Genomic DNA, 20,790 nt, shown 5'->3' with positions numbered 1-20,790 from the left:
TATTTCCTCTTTTCTTATTCTAATCTCAGACCTTACACATGAATCAACATAAATATGTAAGCGGTGAAATATTAATGTAAAAATAGAAGTTGCTCAAGGGTTTGTGAATAATGGTGATTGTGCTGCTGTTTTTCATCTGTTATTATCCCAGTTGGTGGCCTATTGATGCTTTGTAAACTGCTCTGCACATAAGCGGCTCCATTGTTACATTCACTCACACACTAAAACGCACAAACATGACATGCACGGCGCAGTGTGAAAAAAAAACTGATTTACAATAGGATGACTGTTCTTTTTTTTAACAGCATTTGCACTTCGAATCAAGCTAAACCTCTATCGTGTTTTGAACCACTTCGTAAATCTCACGTTTAATAAGCTGCGTCTATGGAGTTATCATTTATAAACTGAGCTAAAATGACTGCCTTTTGTTTCTGGTGTTTTATATTTCAATATTTTGTAAATGCCTATGCAATATAACATCCCGTCTTCCCACAGAGACTCCCCTATGTTGACATTTTTACTGAGACATACAGTATATACTGTACATGTGCTCAAATATGTAACTCTGTAAAAGAGTTACTTAAAAACTAGGGAGTATCTCTCTCGCGTTGGTGAGCTAATCCCAAATCTGCCTCTTTCACTTCCAAACAGGATTACTGTCAATCTCTCCCCCTAGTGGAGAAGAAAACTGACATCCTCTCTCTCTTTCCTTTTTCTGCCTCATTCAATCGTTTTCATTGTCATCTCTGAGAAATCTAGCTCAATATATGCTGGGAGGTGGTAAATGGTGTTTGGCAGTTGATGGCCTATAATGTTACCTCAGTTAGCTGAAGGTAGACACACACACACTCATTCTCATAAAAAGGTCATAAAGCCCAAAGCTATGTTATTAAACCTCATAATGTTGCCCTCGTAAATCAGTGTGCAAACAGTTGGTTCGGCCATACAGATGCAGGAATAAAAAATGAGGCTCGCGGAGTACAATATCACCCCATTGTGTGTTTCAAGAAACATAAAAATCAGTGGGTTTGTGGTTCAAGGTGTACAGTGGACTCATGCCAAGGAGCAGCTTTTGCAGGGCTGGTATGAAGAGCACTTCTGCAACCATTATTCCTCCCTACTATATATACACAATCTATTTGTTATTTCTGGCCGTGTACTGCTGAGAGATAAATGAAAGAAATGCAGCCTGTGCGTGTGTGTGTGTGTGTGTGTGTGTGTGTGTGTGTGACCTTGAAAGCATAGAAAAGGTGGGCACTTAGTAAAGTAATCCTAAATGTGTACAACTAGGCTTGGTGAACTCATGCATGTATGCTTGTGATTGTGGATTTATAGTTAACACCAATGTGTGGTTATGCAACAGCCTCATAGATCTGATTAAATCTGGCTGTTTATGAGCAGGAAACAGTGGATTTTATGAAGTTGTGAGTCCTTTATGACTTAATCGATTGCATGGCATGAGTGACTACTGTGGTTTTTATTACTCTTTAAGGGGCCACTGTGTTTAAAAGGGCATTAATGGGCAGCAATGCATGATTATATGTCAATTAAAATATTGTTAAGCCTCTGAAAAAAAAAAAATGCCTGAATTCAACAGGCCTGCATTAAGCTTTACAGAGTGGTTAAAATTACACAGTGTGAAAGTTAGCAAAGCCAATTATTTAATTAGCATACTTGTTTTGGAGGGTGAAGAATACTTATCTTAGATTTTACACATTTGATATGTTATTAAGTGACCTAATTAAAATATAGAGATAACACAAGTGTGAGGGCACCAAAATACACAAGTACACAAGGGCTATGTGTTATACATATTAGAACAAGACAAGACAAGACTGCCTCAGTGTGGTAGAGGTCTCTAGTTGGACAGTAGCTCAAAGATAAACAAGAATGTGCTCATTCATCAGCTCATCAATGCGAATTATTGTTTAGCAACCAGCTTTGTGTAATCAATATCTGTGCAATGTGACACATAGATACACATTGTACACATTTGCAGCATCAGTGGACAATAGAGCTCATTTGTGTATAGGAGGATACACTCTACACTTAAATGACACCCTGACAAAGCCTGGGCTTTCCAAATGACAAAGGAGAACACGTGCATGACTTAACTGGTGCTGACCAGTACCACAGAGACAAGACTACTGAGGTATTCCTCGTGTAATAGCCTACACGGTGCAGAATAACACTGCTCTAATCATACTAGTTCAGTTTGGCTGCTCACTGTCAAAAAAGTATCAAAAGATTGACAATTTCCTTAATTCAAGACTCCTTAAGGCAACTGAAGCATGAAAGCCAAAAAAAAAAATCCCTACCAAGAAAACAACTTCTGAAATGACATTGATTTGATAGAAACACTTCATCTTTTGAACGTAGATTCATTTTTTATTTTAAGTGCACTAACTTTTATTGCCCAGTTGGGGCTCCAGTGTTACCGCATGTCATCACATTTTTTTGAAAGCCTAGTTTAAATATCACACTCATATTAAATCTTTTCCAAACACTAAAAAAAAAACTAGATCCTGGTAATAATAAATCTTGTTTTGCCTTGGAACACACTTTTAACACCGCAGCTCTGCCAGTTTCTTATTATCTCCTCAGAGAGCTGAAAAAGGGAAAAAAATCTGTAGTGGCAGCAGATTCTCTAAACAGATAACATTGTAGTTTTACCTGCTCTTTAACTCCTGAAGGAGATCTGTAGGGCAAAAAGTAACTGCTCAACAACAGTGAAGTGTGGTTTTTACATAATCCACGCATGGTAAGGCCTGTTTCTCTGCAGGCAGAGACAGATTTTTCACACTGCACCTGGTTGAAAGAAGCTCTGATATTGTTATGTTGTGGTTTCTTGCTTTATAGCATCTGAAGAAGGATGTAGACAGTTGGAACATTTGCAGCAGCGCCACTTTGTAACGGAATACAATTTTCTGGCTTTTAACCAGTGGATCGGGCCTCAAGGTTTGGGTGAGTGCACATGCATGGGCAGCACAAACTAACAGATTAAAAAAAAAAGCCTCACACGCACACGCGCACATGCACGTATTCACCTAAATACAAACACGCAGCACAGACACCTCGTTTATCTTGGCGACAGAGCAAACGCTCCTCTCTTAGACCAAACAAACAGAACGAGGCGGCGCACACACTGGCCCAATCAGCTTCTAATGACTCGCTTCATTAGTTAAATGGCTGTAATTTACTGCCCTGAACAGGGGTCAGCAGGCCAATGGCAAACAGACCACGGGGGCACCGGGGGGCAGATATGGAGGGAGGAGTGTGTGTTTGTTTGTTTGGGGGGGTGTAGGGTAGCGGAGACGAAGGCGTGAAAATGTTCAAAAACAGTGGAGGAAGCGTGCGCGTGTGTGTATGTGACCTTTTACAGTACTTCTATCTTTCTGGAAAACAGGTTGAGAGGGTTGGAAAGTCCTGTTAAGACAATTGTTGATTATGGATTTAAAACTAAAGAGAGGACGACAGATACGACTGACTGTGAAAGTGAGAGAAAAAAATACTGAAAAAATATTTTTTAAGCTGCAGAAAGAAGCTGAATAGTAGAAGACGAGAACCAGACGACAGACAGACACTGATTTCAAAACGGCACAGCTGTATCATCTAATATCAGATATTCATATAGAGCCCCAAAATAAGCCTGTCAAGGGGTTTGGAGAGAGGGTGAGAGGAAAGAAAAGATAGAATACACAAAGAAAGACACACAAAGCCAGACAGCCTTCTGACCACTGGCATCTTGACTACAGGAGTGGCAGCAATACTTCTGGGGCCGATACCAGAGATTTACAGCCCCCCCTCCATCTCTGGCACAGATACCCCGAATCCATCAGCTCCTAGAAAACGCACACATGAATACACATATACACAGTGGAAAAAACACAACCCAGACCTTCTCCAAGATCTCCAACAGGGCTTGAGCCCAATCCCCCAATTACACCAGCTTTTCATCCACCTCATTCCAACCGCAGACAAATCATAATTAGGTCTGAAAGAGTCTATTAGGATTGTCATTTTTAACGGGGCTCTGGGGTAAGGGGAGGGGAGGGTGGGGGGGGGGGGCATAATTACAAACCCTCCATTCTCTGGCTACCCTTCTTTTGTCCCCTTAACTGGAACTGAAACAATGAGGACAATTTAAATAGTCAATCAGGAGGGTTTAGCTGCCATGGGGACATGTGGACGTGCAGACTTAGAACAAAGTGCCGCATGTGCACACAGGAAGTATAACTGCTGTTTTTAAGGGAAGCTCAAAGAGGGAGAAAAATGTACGTCGTCTGGCAAGGAGAGGAAAAGTTATCTGCTACAGCTGAGCTCTGCCAAAACTTCATCAGTCACTGATGGAGAAAAAGAGAGAGAGAGAGAGAGACTGAGAGAGGATTAGGGATTACTTCTCCAATTGACATTCCTTGATGTCAGCAAAACCATTAACCCCACAAACAGCGGCTCCGCTCTTGGAGGAGAATGCAGAATGGGTCGGTGTTGCACCAACAACTTCTGCGCGGCGTCGTGAGTGACAAGAAACTCTACACAAACCGTTTCCAGGCTTTAATCAAATAGCAATCACAATGAGAGAGAAAAGTACCTTATCCCTAAGGGAAATTCAGCTGTCACAGCAGCGATGCACTTGAGAGACGCACCAGTAGCTGTCGGACTTGAGATCCTATTCCCAGGAGTGGAAATGCGCCTTCAGTTAAGCGAGATTCTCAGACAATAAAAATACCATCACACAAAATCAATTCTAACATCTATCTGGCTATAAAAGATAGAGGTCTCAACACTATTTCCATGATTGGCAGTCTTTTCTTCAAAGCCAGATGTGAAAAAAAAAAAATCTCTTGTGTAATCACATACTGGGAATCAGAGGTCTTTGGTTCACTAGGTCAGAGCTGGGAGGTTATGTAAGCAGAGCGGAGAAGTTGGCCTCGCTGAACTTGAGAGAGAGAGAGAGAGAGACAGAGAGACAGAGAGAGAGAGGGAGGCACAACACTGGGGCTGGCAGGCATGCAAGAGGGCCCAGGGGGCAAAGAGGTAAACACAGCAGTGGTGCACATATACACTGGCATACTGGCACACAGAAACACACATACACACACACAAAAAATAACACTCCTAGAAATGAGTCTTACATAACATGCAAAGAGTGTGTGTGTGTGTGACAGTTATTCATTTACTCCCTAATCTATTCTTATCTCATCTATGTCATTGTGGATACTATGTGTGTGTGTGTGTGTGTGTGTGAGTGTATTTGTGCGTCACTGAGAACAAACTTAAGTAAATAACTTTTTTTCCCCAATGCATAAAAAAATTACTGGATGACAAATATTCCTGATATTCTTTCTTGAATATTTTTAAGATGAATGCTTGCTCAAAAATGTTAAGTAAAGGTCAGAAAGCAACTAGGGTAATGCCGTACATTCTTAGATATTAAATCTTACATTCATGACGGGAACCATTCCTGACAGACATCTCAAATTCAGGTATCTCAATTTGAAATTAAATGAGTCCATAATACTGCTTCATTCTCCTCTACTCAGTGCTGCCCCCAGCCTGCCAGCAGCACCAGTGCAGCCTCTAGGTTACCAGAGGCAGACAGGGCCAGAGGCAGACTGTCTGGCTACCACCCAAATGGCTTTCTCCATGGATATAAACAGCCCAACTACAGGCCTGGACCACACATAAACACCATTCTGAGAACACAGGCAAGGACTGAACACTCCAGCTTGTGTGCGAGGGTGTGTGTGTGTGTGTGTGCGCGAGGGTGTGTGTGTGTGTGTGTGTATATGTGATCGCAGGAGAAAAGAGATGAGAGAAGAAGTGAGGCAAATCCAGTGTATAGGCTCTAGACAGTGTGGGTGGTGAGCATACATGGTGTGCATCCTTCTATACAGTAGACAGAAATCTTGTTTTTCACTTTTCTGTCCAGTTACTCCCACGTTGCATCAGAATAATCAGGCACCCCTGCTCCCATCCTGGATGGAGGGGGGCGGGGGGGGGGAGCGTAAAAATAACTTTTCCTTGGATTCAGCAACAACCGCCCCACCACCAACCGATTCATTACCGTGGAAAAAAAAAAAAAAAATCCCAAAAGAATGTGATAAAGAATGTTGTCACTAAGAAAGTCAGATTTGGATGATAAGGTACACAAACACGCAGAGTGATGGAAAAGTTAGTCGTGATTTCACAATACACAGTGACACAAGAGTCCTGCTTTCCCAACGTTGCTTTCTATTTTTTTTTTGTTGCTCACTTTTATCGTTTCAAATCCTTCATGTTTTAACTCCTTTTATGTCGCTGTCAGAGTGAGTGATGGATAGAAGCCTTTGGGGTGGATGCGTAATGTTTACCAGATAAGATAAGCAAACAGTGCAGCGGGTGTGTGGGGGTGTAGGGAGTGTGTGTTTACACACTATGAACGTTTGACCCGGGACGAATCCCAGAAATCACCACTGATGGGGTTTCGCTAACTGGCCTGTAATAACTTCAAAAACAGGGCCTAAACAAATCAAAATCTAATTTAAAAGAAGGGAAATGAGGGAGATAATGGATTTGAGATTTCCATAATGCAGCTAGAGATCCTGTCAGAGGCATTTTGGGAGCAGACATGAAGGAGCCTAATGTGGGTGGTGGTCAGATCACCAGACAGACGTGTATCAGAATCTTAAAGGGGATTGGGGGTTTCAGATGATATCAAAGACTCGAGTCCCTTTGAAAAGATTAACCAGGCTAACATGGATGTCCTCATAGGCTGTGTCTCGTCATATACCCTGGATGTTGTGCAGCCACGCACACACACGCGCACACACAGACGACGAATGGAGGACACAGGGAGGAGATAAGCAGGACAGGCAACATCAGTGGTGAGCATGGATTTGCACTCATGCTTGAACACGCGCACACACACACGGACACACACACAAACGCACACTGCTGCACACACACACACCTCAAGGGCTCTGCTGACATTCTCCCATGTCCCTCTCCTGGTAAGGGTCCATGCATGTGGGTCATATGAGAGGCCAAGGGGAAAAACAGTGCAGAAGAAGCCCCGTACAGGAAAATGTCATCCTCACAGCATGGACGGTAGAGACACACACACACACACACACACACACACACACACACACACACACACAGAACTAGGTCTATAAATACAGCAGTAAAGCAGGGAGCGGCGGAGTGGAAAAAGCCCAGTGGAAAACCATTCAATCGCTAGCTTAGCAGCCTAGCTCTAAAATTACCATTAGCAGTGCAGTAGAGTACAGCAGACGTTCCACGCATGCACGCTAGAAATCAGCTTGCAAAGCACCATTCCTAACCTTAATTATAAAGAGAGAGAACAGCAAAACTGAGTCAGGACCAGCCACCTATACCTCATTAGTCTGCTGCTCCACATGTAAGGGTGGGGTTAGTTTAGCACACAGAGCTCAGAATAATCTCAACTTCAAAGTATATGGGACATTATATCATTAGCCTATGTAACATCCTGGCCTATATATGCAAATCAAAGCTCCTCTCACCGAAGGCTTCGCTCACTTTTAGCAACCTCCAATTATGGCTTCTACAATGAGCCCTGTAAGGTTAAAATGACATTCCATAATGGGAGTATTCTCGTCAGAATAGCGACGTATAGCCATCACGTCCCCAACAGGCTTGAATCTAAAATTTGCCTTTCCTGGTTCTTTAGCCTACTTTGTAATGTGGGCAGAGGTTAATAATGATAACAGTAAATTAATCTGAAGTCAGGAGTATTGTCTTCCAAATGAGTTCATTCTGGTTTGCGAGGACATGTTTAAGAAGAAGGTGAGTGGGATATGCAACAAAAGGATAAAATTAAGATAGCAAAGAGAAGTCACAGCCAAGGTTGAAAAGGAGAAAATTGTTCTAAACTTTGTATTATTCGTCATGCCGTGAATCTGTTAACCCCCTTTCTTTCATATTGCAGGATGATTTAAGACAGACATGAATGGAAAGTAAGGCTTTTGATTTACTGAGGTGCGTTGAGGTCAGTGTACTTCCTTAAATCTCATGTCGGTGTATATCACCAGCAGTCTACCTGCATAAGACGTTAGGAGATTATTAACACCAGACGTGGGTAAAATCATAGACCGCATATATAAAAATAGACGTAGCGAGGTGTGACATTTTGCTTTTTGCATTTCTGCTTTTGGTAGGCACCATCTTTCTTGTTTGGAGTCACGCCCGGCTACCTCAGACCAAACACTAGCTCCACTTGGTCTAACATTAACTACTGTAGCTAAATTGTGCAGGTATTGTAATCAAGTAACATTGAACTTATTGAAATATTGTGACTATAGTCTGACTCAGTGTGCGCCCTGGAGACAGGGAGAGCAGCATGTGAGCCAACTGTCAATCAACAGCAGACATCAAAGCCTACAATAAGTCTTCAAATCTTATTAAATGAGCAATATCTTCCAAAATGACCACCAGCATGCTTTATTAGTCTGAATTTAGTGATTGACACCATAATGACTCATTGAAAAAAAATTACTGACTTAGCATTTCTAGAAAGCAATTGACGCTTTTTGAACGGGAGTCATTTGGAGCGACGGATTGTTTGGAGTCAACATTTAGCAGCCATCTGTGGCGTTTCTCTTTAAGGTACTTCTGTACTGGCTTCACCCTCAAGTCGTGGGAGTTGCTGCTTGGGTAAAATCTGCCATGGGAGCAACTAAGAGCAAACAATGAAAATGGGTTATCAAAACATTTTTGTTCTATTTCAAGTGCAAAAAATGTAACTCTGAATATTACCGTACCATTTCTTCATAGTTAAAAAGGCACTTTTGCTGTTGTTATTATGAACGTTACATAAAGTTAGATTTTTATACACACTAGAGTTTTTAAATTACAGGTGCAGGTTTTGAAGGGGATTGATGAAACTTTTTAAGTCTTCAAACTTTCCAAGCAAAGAAAGTAAACTGTACATCTGTTGCAGAAGTTAAACTTCTCCTTCGTCCTGGCAGTGGACTATCCTGCTCTGTGTGCTGGCCAACAGAGCATAGATCATAACATGAGTCCTTCATTAAGTCTAGAGGAAAAGAAGACAGGACTTGTTCAGTTACTGTGTGTGTCGGAGGGGGGGTCACACAGTAGTCGGGGTATGGGTGGGGGGCAGTCTTACTTAATTTGAGTTAGTGGGGCACTTGCGCTGTGTGTGATAGTGTCTTAGTGTCTGCATTTAACCCAAATACCTTTCCCTGTTAAGTCACTCCCAATAAATAATTCTAGTGTGTGATACAAGAGAGCACACACACAGAACTATGCTGCTAATTACTCTGCCTTGGCTTTTACAGTTCATTTGACATTGAAGGTGCTACATAGTGTCAATGAACCTGTGTAGTGTTTGTAGAGCAGGGTGTGTGACTGTGCAAGGACTATGCACGAAACAGCTGCTGCGGTAGAGGGTGATAGGCAGGGTGTTAAAGAGACAGATAGTTGTTGAAAGGTAGGAGGGGGGAGATGTGTAAGCTGATGAAATGCAGGATAATCTTAGCCTTGGGCAAGTACACTGTTATTTGTAGTATGTGTGTGTGGTTTGTGTGTGTGTATGAGTGGGTGGAAGGTGATCAAAACCTGACATCACAAAACTTAATGTACTCTTGAGCTGCTTATGTGTTTGTATTTGTGTGCACGTGTGAGCGTCTGTAATGAGGAGCAGAGCTAAGAGTTAGCTTACGGTTCAGGTTTCCCTTTAGAGCCAATTCATCTCAGTTTAATCAAACACCAGCAACAAGCTGCATGACTGTATGACAGGTACTGACAATGCACACATCTGCCAAATCCTGATATTTGGCAGATGTGTGTGTTCATAAGCTTGCTACTACAAGTTTACATATTGCAGACCTCTCTGAAGACAGCCAAGCGGCAGCAAATCTTGTCTAGTCTCAGCTGTAAGATGCAGTCTGGCCTGTGTCCTGAACCCATTTAAAAAACTATGTAGCATTAAAACAGCGTATCTGCGGATATTTTGCTCAACCACATCTCTGCAGGTATACCGCTGCTTGTAGTTGCGCATGTAATTAATTCTCCATCTGTTCCCTTTGGCTGCGCCTTACCTCTGAGGCAGAGGAAGGTGAGGAAGTCCTCTGTCTTGGGCTTGCGTCTGGACAGGTCCTGAATGGAGGAGGACAGGGATGAGGAGGAGAGTGACGAGAGGGAGGAGGGCACGGTGGCCTGGCCGGTGTTCAGGCTGCTTGGTTCAGCCACCTTGACGGGTGTAGTGCTGGGTGAGTTAGGCTGCGACTGGGCAAACTTCCTCTGGGCCTGGAGCCGCGGTCTGAGGGGGGAGAAGAGAACAAGGAAGGAATCAATAATGTGTGTGTAAACCTTAATTACAGTTGGGCATATCAGCGGCAGGTGACCGTGGCAGCTGCCACAACGGCTCGAGATAATAGGTGGGTTAATAAAGGTGAACAAAGTTTGAAGGATAGGTTCGCTTGTAAATAACCACTACAAGACTTGATTTCTGATTTAAGATGCATTTTAAAGAGCTTGCACAACTCACTTTCTCTCTCTCTCTCTCTCTCACACATACACACACACACGTACATATGCACGCACACTTTGGCCCTGTGTCAAGTATCTCAATGCAGAGTGGATTTCTGATTGATCATCTTTGTGTGTATGTGTGTGTGTGTGTGCGTAATCCCATCACACTGGGATGTGCATACACGCACACACACAACTACAAAAACTACAGCTACAGCTTCAGAAACACACATGTAGTCGCTCCTGTTTTATTCTTGTTGAGCTCTAGTGAAAGCTAATGTAGTCATCAGTAAGGCAGAACCAAAGCTGTCAGTGGCATATTAAAACCAAATATACAGTAACAGAATACAAAAACACACACACACACACACTGCCAGAGCACTTAAAATTCTTTCTCTTTTTATCTTCCCTTCTCTTAATTTCTTCTCTTTTACTACTGTGTCCTTCTCATTTTCCACCATTTCATCCTCCTATTTCTCTCAATCTCTCTGTCTACAATGTGCCCGCTTTCCTCTGTGGCGTACGATGCCTTTGAGATGTCTCTTATTTTTCTCTCGGCTTGTCTCTTTTCTCTCTTTATTTCTCAGTGTGTGTCAGTGGAGGCGAGGGACGGAGGAGAATATTAAAGAAGTGGATGTCTGAGGGAAAGCGACTCGTCACACACCGCCTCCACACACACACACGTACATACACACCTGGGTGTGGACACTCGCTCTCACACACATTAAACATGCATGCACATACACATACTATGAAAGTCCCAGACTGTCAGGGGCCACATGAACCAGCAAGTGGCCTCAATCGATTAGTGCTGCTGTGTGTGTGTGTGTGTGTGTGTGTGTATGTGAGAACATGAGCTATGCTATAAATGTTGAGGAGTAGTGATAGAAGCAATGTGATATCCTGGTATTATTTGTCAATTTGCTGCGCACCGGATTGAAGTAAGAGAAGATAGGATCGTGTCTGGAGAACACCCACAATGCATTTGGCGCAGCCACTGAAAGGTGCAGAGCTCCGATTACACTTCAATCAGGGAACATCGCGGTGTCACAACGTGTCAGTTTCCTGCGGTTACATGGGTGTAAGCTCAATATGTGAGAAATTGAGAGATGATTGCGCACACATTGCCAGAACGCTAAGGTGTGAGAAAACTGAACAAACAACTGTTTGCACACACCCAGATTGTTTACAATCAAACACTCCATAAACAAAAGCCTATGACTGTGATCAGCTTGGTATTTTATAAGCTGGGATTCAATAGTGATCTGCATTTACTCTAATCTGATTGGCTTTGGCTTTTGATTTTGTGCATACTAATACAAAATTGACAAAACTTCCACCATAGTCATCATTTATGGTATTTTCTGTCTGCACGCACAAAAACCAAATGTTGCAGTGAAGCAAACCGATAAACTGAGAAACCGAGCCGTTCTGCTGTCATACAGGAAAAAAAGAGGAAGGAACATAAAAAAGAATGGACAAGACAAAGACAGGGTGGAAATGATGAAGGAAAAAGACTGGAAAGAAATGAGATCAGAACAAGACTGAGGACTGTGAATGAAACTGTGAAAAATCAAACTTTAAAAGGACAGTGATAGAAGATAAGTGTGATAAACAGATGAGAAAAGTGTGAGAAGTAAGGCATAAATCCTTTTTTTTTTTTTTTTCCCTCTCTTCACACTTCCACATTGCATCCGCTAGGCTGGCCTTTTGTTATTGCCTGACTGGAGAAAAACTCAGCATGTGCACAAAGAAATGCACAAACACATATTTATACCCTTGCCTACCCAACTTCACGTTTTTTTCCTCATGAAACATTTACCTTTGCAGCCTGCACGCATAACATAATAAAAACCCTGCATCGGCTCCGACCGCAAGGGATGGAGGATGCAGGGCGCGCTGACAGTGAGAAGTATGGAGAGGGATGATGCCGCAGCCAGAAGTGAGATGAAATGATGAAGAGAGGGAAGAAAATGCCGGTGGGAGGGAAGCTGGAAGGAGGGAGGTTTGCGTGACTGCGAGAGTAGGAAAGAGGAGGAAACAGAAAGAAAGAGAAAGGAAAGAAACACAGTATACAAAGAGATAATGCAATAGAGTTAGGCACGGTCTGAAATTAACACCCGCCAAGTGCCAAATGTGGGTAGATTTTCCGTTTGGTGAGTAAATCTCGGAAGGCTATCCGCCACACTGGTGGGTGAATGTTTGTGCCAAAATAGTCATGTAATAAAATATCTGGCACGATGACTCAAAAGGAAATTACTCATGTTTGTCCCTATGCAGTGTGTAAACATGTTAAAAAAACAACATATGTGTTTTTTTACGCGTGTCTAAACAGTGCAAAACTGTAGGAACGCTCGAGACGGTCTGAGGCGAAGGAGCGCCGGCCACGGACCGTCTCAAGCGCTCCTGGTTTCGCAGCGCTGTTTAACGTACGGGACGTCAGCTACTCGCCAACTAGCACTCTCTTTTCCCTCACTTTACCAAATCACAAGTAATTTTACCTAAATTGAATGCATTAATGCATGGCACATTAGCCATGGACATCCTAATGTATGGCTCAAAATGTGCAGCCACCCAAACCTGTCCAGCCACCCTATAAATTCAATCTTCTGCGATTCGATATCCCAGAGGAGGGAGCGACGCAGATTAAGCTGTGCTATGAACATTTTCTAAATAGTAAGCAGAGGAGAGACTGAGCTCCCCCGTAAAAGCCTCTTTTGTAAGCTAAACCCTGGATAGTTTTATTACCAGCTTTAGATGAACAGGATCCTATTTAAAGAGAAAGAGAGAGAGAGAAACTGGCACAAAAGAAAAACAGGCAGTATGACAACAGAAATAAAGCACAAGCAACTCTGAAAAAAAAAAAAAAAGAAAAAAAAGAAATGAGGACAGAGACAGATGAGCTAATAAAGCGATGTGCTTGCTACATCCTGTCTAGACAGTCAACCAGAGCCTCTTTAGACAAGCCTCAGGTTTTCCTGGGATGGTTTTGTATTATCTGTTAGCTATTAACTAACATGGGAGATATGCTGGGGGGCCTTTCCCAAAGTCTAACAAACACTGACAATACATCTGTGTAATTTCTGGTTTCAGGTAATTCTGTAGTGATTAGGCTAAATTCTTTTCATGTACGTTACTCTATGTATGCATTATCAGTTGCCATCCTTTTCTCCCTTTTAATTGTATGCTAACAGCAGAGACTAATAAAAGGGCAATAAAAACAGATCTGTTTCACTGATGATGTGATAATGCGGGGCTTAGGCAGGGATTCTACAAGCAGGGGAACTGATAAAAACCTTTTATTTTAAAGACGACAGACAGCCCTCCTTGGAAATAGTACTCAGGTTGCACAGGAGACTTGGTGTTATAATCGTTATTAAGGGTGCCAAGCAATTAAAGAACCAAAAACAATCACAGTAACACGTTTTTAACTAGATTCCTCTGAAATTATGAATCGTCCTTAAAGTTTCGCCAATGTTTCAAAGCCGAGCCACATCTCTTGATTTGCAACAGATGAGGAGACGAACCAAGCGTGCAGGAGAACGGCTTGGATGTAGCGTACACATCAACACAGACACACACACACACACACAGACAGACACTCTTCATAGTCCCAAGGACCAGGTAAATATTGAGAAATCAGCATGGGAACAATTTGCAATGACATGACTTTTTTTTCAAAGTGCTGCCACTGCGCTAAGGGCTGAGTGGTAACATGAGCCTCTGATTTAGCTCTCCGTCTGGCCCAGAGGAGGGCTGCCTGTGTGTGTGGGTGTGTGTGTGTGTGAGTGTGTGTGTGTGAGAGAGAGAGAGAGAAAGATAGAGAGAGAGAGAGAGAGAGAGAGAGAGAGAGAGAGTGTATAAACCAGGGTACACTATGTTCCCAAGCGTGTCGAGCTATAGAATACTCGTTGGTACGGTGCCATAATAGGAAAGTAAAGCTTACGTAAGTTGAAATTAGACTGATTGCCCTGATTGAAGGAGAATGAGAGAAGAGTCGAAGAACGCAGGGGAGGGAAAACAGGAAACAGAGATCCAATAGTGAGAGATTACAGCAGGATGTCCCCATTCATCCCTTTCTAATCCACCTTTCATCCATCCCTTCCTCCCTCCATCCCTTCCTGCTACCCCCCCCTCATCTATCTACCCTTCAAAGGGCTGCTCTAATGTCTAATATTACACATGCCACCGTAGCTGCTAGAGCATTGATTATCTCCCAGAGAGACGGAGTGAGAAAAATTTGACGATCCTGTCAGCCAGCAATCCCGGAGAAAGAAGGGGAAGAAGAAGAAAGGAAGAGGATAAAGGGCCATTCTAACACATGATGTGAAATAAGATAAAAAAAGACGAAGAGGACGCTGTGATAAGAGAGAAAGAGACCTACATGATGAGCTGTACGTGTTACTCCGCCAAAACCAGACCACCATGTGCTCATGTAGTACAACTGTGGGCAGTTGACATACATCACACACATGCACATGGACCCTGTCAATCAAAAGACAGCAGCTAATGTGACTCCTAGCTCCCCTTCTTCAGTCTCCATCTTATTAACACCTTTCCGGTGACGGTCGTTTCCATGGGAACTGCTGTGATGGCTTTATGTGGTCATCTCGGTTTATGCTACAAGAATGTTGGCAAGCGTCCGCCCTGCAGGAGCGTCATCGAGCAAGACGCTGCCTACTCTCTCTACCAGCTGCGGGGATGTTGATCGGTCGCTGACCCTGATCTTCGCCCTCTCCCCCCGGAGGCTGAATTTCTCCTTCGCACGCAGTCAATAACCTTTAGTCTAGGAGAAGAGTGTCACAAAAAGAAACCTCAAACCCTGTGTGTAGCAAAGAACTACTAGTTTACATCAGCAGGGTGCAGAGTGTGGGAAACTAGATGACTAAGCACATGTTTGCATTTGTGTGCGACTACATAAAGCTGACAACGGCTGATTTATTAAATCGCACATCAACTTGTTTGTGCATAAAACACTTTTAATAGATGCAAAGGAAAATACTTTAAATGCCAATTAGGCATTACTGATTGTTGAAAAAGCGGCCTCCCGTGCATGTTTGATTTATTGAATAAGCTGTTGGCTCAGCATCATCAGCATCTTTCAATTCTTTATATTAAATATTAATGAATGGAGTTCAACATGTGCAAGTACAAGCAATATATAACTTAGAACAGCAGAGGAGACAAAGAAAGAGACACACACACACACACTGACTTAAGACTTAAACAGAACAACATGTTAATTGCTCAAGCGTGAGACAGTATTTAGATATAACATTTGGAATTTGTGTTAATGGGTGAAGTAACCAACACCAGATACTAAGCCTGTTTCTGATTCTAAAGTTAGACCTGAAGTCTGACACTCAGGTTTCAATTAAATGTGAAGCCTAATCTCTGCCTATATGAACCTTTAGAGCCAGATTCTACTTTTCCCTAGAAGTTTTCCATTTTTCCCACTACATATAGAGTAGAACTACATATTCAGGAACAAATCTTTTAATGAATTTTGGGATAGAATGACACACCGAATGTGAGATGTGAGAAAACCTTTAATGACGCGTGTCTGTGGACCCCGAGGTCACATACTGTACACTGTGTCCCTTGTAGACGATGCCTGGGTCCTCCACAGTGGAGCCTTGCCTGTTATGTGTGGCAGTCGCCGCGTGGTTTGGTTTCAGACCTTTGCTGCACCACAGTAACCCGATATCTGGATAAGGCTGGCGAGTGGAACCTGAGCTAGTCGTCCCTGTGTTGATTTGTGCAAATTTGTCAGCCTCTGACTTTTAAAGCACTCTGTGCTCTTAATACTGTGAAGTTCTTTGGATACAAGCGGTCACACATGATGCCAAAAATGCAATATTAATTGGAAATTGGTTTGGATTGGAATTGTGTATTTTAACTGCTATCCATTCCTGAACTTGACACAGAATTAGAGCGAGTAAGACAGAAAGCACGGCAGATGACGGGGAAAAAAAAAGCAAAGAACAACAGCTTTGGTGAAGAAGGATGAAAGTAAAAGAAGCTAGAAGAAAGTGACGACGAAAACAAAGCATATAGATTTGAGTCAGTACATTGCGTCAGTAAATGCATCCATTCCAGCATAAGTAATCCTCAAGCTACATGTCAGACAATTCAACATCTGGCTACTGTTTTTAAGTATTTCACAGAAACATGGGACATCTGAATCAAGCGGAGTCTAAAGCTTGTCCACAGTGTGTCCAGGGTTTGATAGATGTTGGCATGAGGCTGGGCTCCAGTCAGAATATGTACTCCCTCCAATGGTAAAGGTTATTGTGTGAGGAGAAGAGCACTGATCCAGAGTCTGTACCTTAGGGGCTATATTAATTGGCTCCAGATGGCCCACATGGTCCTGATAAAAGACTACCTCGCTGCAGCTGGCCCTTCGAGAGTGTGGGTGTGTGTGTGTGTGTATGTGTGTTTGGGTCCATTTGGTCCATATCAGAGCAAACTAAATATACATGTTTATGTACATAAGAGTGAAAAGAGTATGAATGTTTATATGCAAGGATTATGCTTCACAAAATGTGTGTGTTCAATCAGTGTTTGTGCCTGTTCATCTGTCTGCATTTATTTCTCTCAGTGTGCGTCTGCTCAGATCAAACCCATCAGTAGATAAATGAGTGAAAAGAAATCTGTGTATGCACAATTCTTAAGATCTTTTGGTCTTCAAAATGTAACGCTGAAAGCAATGATCACAATGTAATTGACCCCATATGTGTGTGCGTGAATATGAGAACTAAAGCTCTAAAGCTACTAGGTTTTATTTAGCATAGATGCCAAACTTTTTGGACTTGATCAAATAAAGAAAATGTAGCAACTAGCCAATACAGATGTTATTTCTTAGCCTGTATGGAGCAACCACCTGGGCTGAGAGTCCATAATCATATAAACAACTTAAGCTTGCAAAACCTCTTTTGTAAAAACACCAGTTTCCCAACACATACCCTTAAATTTCCAGACATGGGAGGAGGATTGTGTGTGTTCAGTGTAAAAAAAAAAAAAAGTATTAAGTGAACGCCCACTTTACTAAATGTGTTTATTGCTTTTCTGTCTCCATGCATTTAGGATGGCAAGAGAGATGGCACTGCAGTGAAGTGACCTGCTGACCTTGTGACCTTCACATTTGCAAACAGCCTCTGTATAGACCCCAAACACATACACACCGAGCATTTGCACACCAAACACAAATAAACACAACCATTAGTCAATGAGCCAAGGCCGCTGACAGGACAAATATGCACAGAGGTCCACTTATTACTCACTATACTGGAGTGAAACGTGCCCTCAGCAGTTCACTGGGACAGGCCTTTGTAACCATGATAGTAATATAAGACAGTATTTCTAGTTTATTTTGTCTGCATGTGGTTTTTAGCGCTTTGCTTTGACATCAAGATAAATGTTTGAGAGTGTTATTTTGAGGTGTTATAGTGGGTGCGTGTGACAGCTATATGATTCAAGCAGTCAGGCTGATATTCATTTGAGATAAAAGATACAGCGGGGCCTGTGTGCATATTTAAATATAACCTTGGCTTTTCACTTGCACCCTTTTGTTTCCCTTTTTTTTCAAATAAAACGATGAGAGGGGAGAGATTGCCTGATAGGCAGATGTGGAGAGAAAAGACATCTTGACAAAAGATCAAGCTAAGCTGTATTTCTGTTATAAATATATAAATGCTATTAGGTCACATGGAAGTCATGCGTTGCCCCCTTTGTCACCTTAAAAATGCTAATGTACAAAAGTGGCACTAGACTTGACATAAATGCCACTAAAAGAACAGCAAAAACACCAACAGTGCTTCACCCAGACATAGCCAGAGGTTTTGAATTTGTGGTGAGTTACATGGTGAAGAAAAAAAACAAACAGTACTTTCTGCTCTGTTTCGTATCCCTTCGTGGCAAGAAAGAAAAGATAAAAACACAACACTTAAATATAGGCTTTGTTAGCAGTCAAGGTCCATTGCTCAGGGCTATTTGCCAACCCCCCCCCCCCCCCACCTCCTTCACAACACATGCTGAACTCAAACCCTATGACCTCTGACCTTGCAGTCTACCTTAAATCAACCCCGGCAGTGGCTGACCACGGTCAGCTTGGGTCAATAAACATCAGAGATGGTGCTGTTTGTGCTTAGCAATCAGCCTAATTAAGCTCAAGCCCCATATGTGCATATGTAGACGCCTGCAGACCTTGAGTGGACTTGAGCCCTCAAACAAAAGATCAGGGACAAGTGGAGTAAGATAGCTCATTAGTTAAGTAAATGAAATTAAGTAAAACCATTGGCCATTATTGATGTGGCATTCATTTGTTTTACTTTATCTACTACTATGATTTTCATACTTTTTAGTTAGAGGTAGTATCCTGTAGTACATCAGAACTACTGAGCAGACATATCTGAAAGAAACTGAGGTACACATGTACACAGTGATGTAAGCACTAAATACAAACACACATACACGCAGATTGCTCCTAACTAATCAATCTCTCACCTGTGCTTTTCCAATTTATAGACGATTCCCAGGTTGAGATGACAAGACTGACCTCCTCCGACGGGTCACTACACGCTGTACTGGAGCACATCTTGCTACAGTTCTGAAACGCTTTTTTTCCCATTTCGCACACAACCTCCAACTTAACTCTGATTTCAATAGCACTGCAATGTGTAATGTTGCTTGCCTTTAGCTTTGGCCTGCAGGTATTCTTTCTGGCTTTTACTGGAGCACTTTCAGTACAAGCATTATGCTTAAAGTTCTTATGAAATTACGTACTGATACTAATCAGATACTGATACTTACTAGAGTCTATGGAGTCATTTTAACACCTTGGCTCACAGTAGATTTTCCTAAAGCTAAAAAAAACACTATTAAAAGTATTTTAGGACTTTAGATGGCAGCTCAGATTGTTCAAGATACAAAAACACTGTGTCGAGTAAACCCCTTGAAGCACTTGGATACTGTTGTCTTATGCCATAAGAAGCACCATGCAAACCAGTTGTAACATGGTTAATCTGTGCTACAATCACAGCGCTAGCGCATGTATTTGACAGTGATTAGGGGAGCGAGTTTGGGTGCTGAGTGACATTATGCACTGTGGTGGATGGTTAATACTCCATCACCCTGCCATTTCAGCAGAGCGGAAGGCTTTCATAAAGCCACTGCGAGGCAGTGACAATGAGAAGAGAGTTAAGAGGAGATTTTGGAGACTGACACGCAGGGGTGAGTCACTGACAGACTGACAGAGAAAACGGGAGACAGAAAAACAAAGAGGGAGACCGTTTAAAGTGTTTAAAGTGTACTGGAGGGACCACAGACACGGTATTTAGTGGTGTTTCAAAATTTCTTTGGGATTTTTTACAATAGCAAAAGCTGCTACGATTTAACTGCAAAACCAAAGATGCCATTCTAATTGACTGGCTAAGAGCTCAGCTGACTATCTGACAAGCTTTTTAAAAAGATCACCTTTACATTACATCTACATCTTTCTCTGAACATGTGGTATGTGTATTTCATGCAAGCGGTTCTGTGTGGCTGTTTGTCTTTGTGTTTATGCACACGGATACTCCACTTTGTATTCATTTAACCATTAGATGTTAGCAGTCCAGCTAGGTGTTGCACTGCATTTAGTTCCCCCTCACAATACCATCTAAAGTAAATCAATAGACACATTACGGCCCTCTTTTAACATACACTTGCAGTGTGTGCATGCAGACCTGCACACATGCATGTAATCCCTCATAAATGGAAATGGTGATTATGCATTACTGACAAGAGTCATTGGTTACGCTAGACAAGACGAGTGTGTGTGTGTGTATGTGTGAGTCCGTGTGTGTGTGTGCACACACTTGGCATTCATTAAGTCGAAACAAAACAAGCAGCAGCAGCTGAGTGTGCAAGTGTGTGTCTTGGCCGAGACAACAGAGAGAACAGATTCAAAGAGAGCCAAAAGTGGGGTTCAGTGAAAAGAGAGAGAAAAAAAAAAGCGAAAAAGAAAAGAGGGACAGAGAAAGAGAGAGAGAGAGAGAGAGAGAACGCAGAAGTGAACCAAATCTGTTTAAGAGGGGCACTCAACTTCTGATCCACTCACACACTCACCATGAGTTTTGCAGCTCCTCATAAGTTCGTATTCAGTTTTTCAAACTCACTGTAAGCTGAGTCGCAGGGGGGCGACACCATGAAAGCCTCTTGTAAACATTAATCAGATGAGATGAAGTAAGATGCCTAATGAGCAGAGGCTTCTGGTTCTAATTTCATCCAAGATTC

General features: G+C 42.4%; 1 protein-coding gene across 4 annotated transcripts in view; it reads right to left on the bottom strand.

Moving 5' to 3' along the window:
- jarid2b (jumonji and AT-rich interaction domain containing 2b) overlaps nucleotides 1-20,790 on the bottom strand; it is a 108,123-nt gene that overhangs the window by 22,940 nt on the left and 64,393 nt on the right. For 3 of the 4 annotated variants that reach the window (XM_067612860.1, XM_067612859.1, XM_067612861.1), the window contains exon 4: nucleotides 10,083-10,303. In XM_067612860.1, coding sequence (XP_067468961.1) covers nucleotides 10,083-10,303 — 221 coding nt within the window. The remainder of the gene's footprint in view (nucleotides 1-10,082; nucleotides 10,304-20,790) is intronic. The other variant, XM_067612862.1, reaches the window with a different exon arrangement.

Source organism: Thunnus thynnus, chromosome 15 (genome assembly GCF_963924715.1).
Source record: "Thunnus thynnus chromosome 15, fThuThy2.1, whole genome shotgun sequence".
Classification (NCBI taxonomy): Eukaryota; Metazoa; Chordata; class Actinopteri; order Scombriformes; family Scombridae; genus Thunnus; species Thunnus thynnus.
Note: the sequence above shows the minus strand (reverse complement) of the source record. Positions and strands in the feature narration are given on the sequence as shown.